The following is a 2500-nucleotide window of genomic DNA, read 5'->3' on the forward strand; positions in this document are numbered from 1 at the left end:
GAGTGAAAATTATTTTGCTGTGAATGAATGAGTGAGTGAGAGCGAGAGAGAGAGAGAGAGAGAGAGAGAGAGAGAGAGAGAGAGAGAGAGAGAGAGAGAGAGAGAGAGAGAGAGAGAGTGTGTGTGTGTGTGTGTGTGTGTGTGCGCGCGCGCGCGCGCCACTGGCGCAAGGGGATAGGTTGAATTCCAGCCAGAGGGTTTTGTTACAGCTGTTATATCAGCAACCAGGGCAAGGAAAGAGAAACACAGAGCAGAGGGTGATAGCCAAAGGGACCTCCTGTGCCACTTCATAACCTGAAGAAAATCACTTACCCAGAATTTCCACATTGGGAAGGTGTGGCAAGGCATTACTTAGCGCGAGGATATCTTCAAAGCCGACTCGCAGCCGCAGCTCCTTGAGGCAACGAGGCAGCAGTTGCATCGCCGGGAGGGACAGGCGCCCCCGGAAACCTTCCAGGGAAAAGGTCTCGCCGGAGAGCAAACGGAAGGTTTCCTCGGTGATGGACAAAGTCTCTTTGCCGAAGTAGAAGTTAGGGAGGTCAAGTACCAGCCGAATGTCCTTTCGTGAAAGAGCACGGAAAGCGGCCATGAGGTGCTCATCCGTTGGGCTTCGGGAATATGCTGTGAGCGCCAATATCTTCACACACGAAGGCATCTTGTCCAGGACAGCCGCCAAAACAGTCAAACTACTTGGCTTTTTCACCTGCATCCAGCCATCCCACTTCTTAGCGTGGGCTTCCAGCTCTGCAGCGGCAGCTTGCACCATTTTCAGATGCACCCCTGACTCTACCACGTGAGCCAGTATGGGGTCTACCGCAGTGGAGCGCACATGCACCATGCTCAGCAGGCATGGGCCGTGGGGGCATTGGTCGTCGTGGCTCGCCAAGAGCCCTGTCAGGTTGACTAGCACATTCTGGAACCTCTCTTCTGATTCGCATTCAATGAACTCGGTGCGGTATGAGTGGATCGCGGCTTTTACATTCTGTGAGTTCATGATGTTCCGATGTATGTGCCTTGCTATATAAAACTCCTGAAGTCTGAGGTGATGATAGGAGTAGGTTAGGACTGAGAACAGACCTCGTCGGGAGACCCGCGCAGTGAAGAAGGCAGACATGAGCTCTTCATGGGGAAGACCTAGCTCACGACACTTACTTCGTAGGCTCTCCACAGTGTCTGGCTGCAGCTCATACTCACGGCGCTTCATGGCTCTGAACGCCAATCCATCGCTGTATTCCTCAAACCGATAGATCTTGTACGCAATGTCGGGGTCTAAGAGCTTTAGAGAAATTCTTTCAGTCAGTTTCTCGGTGACAAGTTTTGTCAGCAAAATATACAGAGTAGTGGCAGTAGTTAGTGTGTCCATCACAGTTGGATCTTGAATGACCACCATCGTGAACAGTGTGAGATTTAACGGACTGTTCAAATGTGTTCCAAGGTAAGTGTCGAGATTTACGAGTTGCTCATTCATTGACTTCTTTATTCTGCATCTACTGTCGTCGTCGGAGACAAAACTGTCGCAGAGTCTGCCAACGAAATTCGAGTGATGTTCCTTGGTGATGCCCTCCAGCTGCAGCAGCAGCCTGCGTCTGTTGTGGGGCACGAGCGCAAGGAGGGAGGACAGGCTGCTGGGCCTTGTGGTCAGCAGAAGGCGCACGTTGTCGCCGGGCAAGTACAGTGCCTCCCGAATCACCTGCCTTGACGCCTCGTTCACCTCATCAAAGCCATCGACGAGAATGAGAATCTGCATGTGGATGACTGTTTCGTACACGTGCTCGTACTCTACGTCAATCTTCCTGTGAGTGTCATGCAGAAGATTCTGAATCAGCTGATCAAACGTCGCTATTGTAGGATTACGACACTCGATATAAAACAAGAGTTCTACCTGATCCAGGCCCGGTACTGCAGATGGATCTTTAACCCACATCTCCATCAGGTACTTCAGGTAAGTAGTTTTTCCCATTCCTCCATCGCCCGAGACAATCAAAACGTCTGCAACGTTGCCGTCTGCTCTCTTTACTTCCAGTATTCCATTGTGGGGAACTTTCCTTCCAGTCTCTTCCCCAGCGAGACTGTTTTCCTCCTTCAAAATGAATTTTGTAAATATTTGCGTTGGATTCACCTGACAGTCCATTAAGAGACACGGGAGAAGACTAATCTCATAAAACCGCGAGTACACTTGTTCTAACTCACTTCTCGATGCCTCCTTAATGCTGCTCCGCAGCTGCTCTCTCATTTCCTTCACTTCCTGCTGATACTGCATGATATCTGCCGTCCCGAGGGGGTCGCGTATCTTCTTGTACACTTGATCAATTCTGTCATTGGTATCCTCAAGAATCCTAGTTACTTCTTCGTCTCCTCTGGAGAAACGACAGCCGGCTTTGGTGATGATATCCACGAACAGCCGCCGCAGTTCCTCGAGTTTGTTCTCCATGTCCTTCCGTGTCATCTGGGGGTCCTCGTGGGCCAGGTTGTTGCGATGCGCCTTGACCTTGTACAGGAG

General features: G+C 50.8%; 1 protein-coding gene across 3 annotated transcripts in view; it reads right to left on the reverse strand.

The window, feature by feature from the left end:
* LOC122242881 (uncharacterized) overlaps positions 1–2500 on the reverse strand; it is a 5664-nt gene that overhangs the window by 967 nt on the left and 2197 nt on the right. For all 3 annotated transcript variants that reach the window (XM_086538721.1, XM_043000310.2, XM_043000309.2), the window contains exon 2: positions 313–2500. This exon is cut by the window's right edge and continues 381 nt beyond it. In XM_086538721.1, the coding sequence (XP_086394847.1) occupies positions 313–2500 (2188 nt within the window). The remainder of the gene's footprint in view (positions 1–312) is intronic.

The sequence above is a fragment of the Penaeus japonicus genome, unplaced genomic scaffold (genome assembly GCF_977035675.1).
Source record: "Penaeus japonicus unplaced genomic scaffold, GWHDUDI00000001_assembly GWHDUDI00000007, whole genome shotgun sequence".
Classification (NCBI taxonomy): Eukaryota; Metazoa; Arthropoda; class Malacostraca; order Decapoda; family Penaeidae; genus Penaeus; species Penaeus japonicus.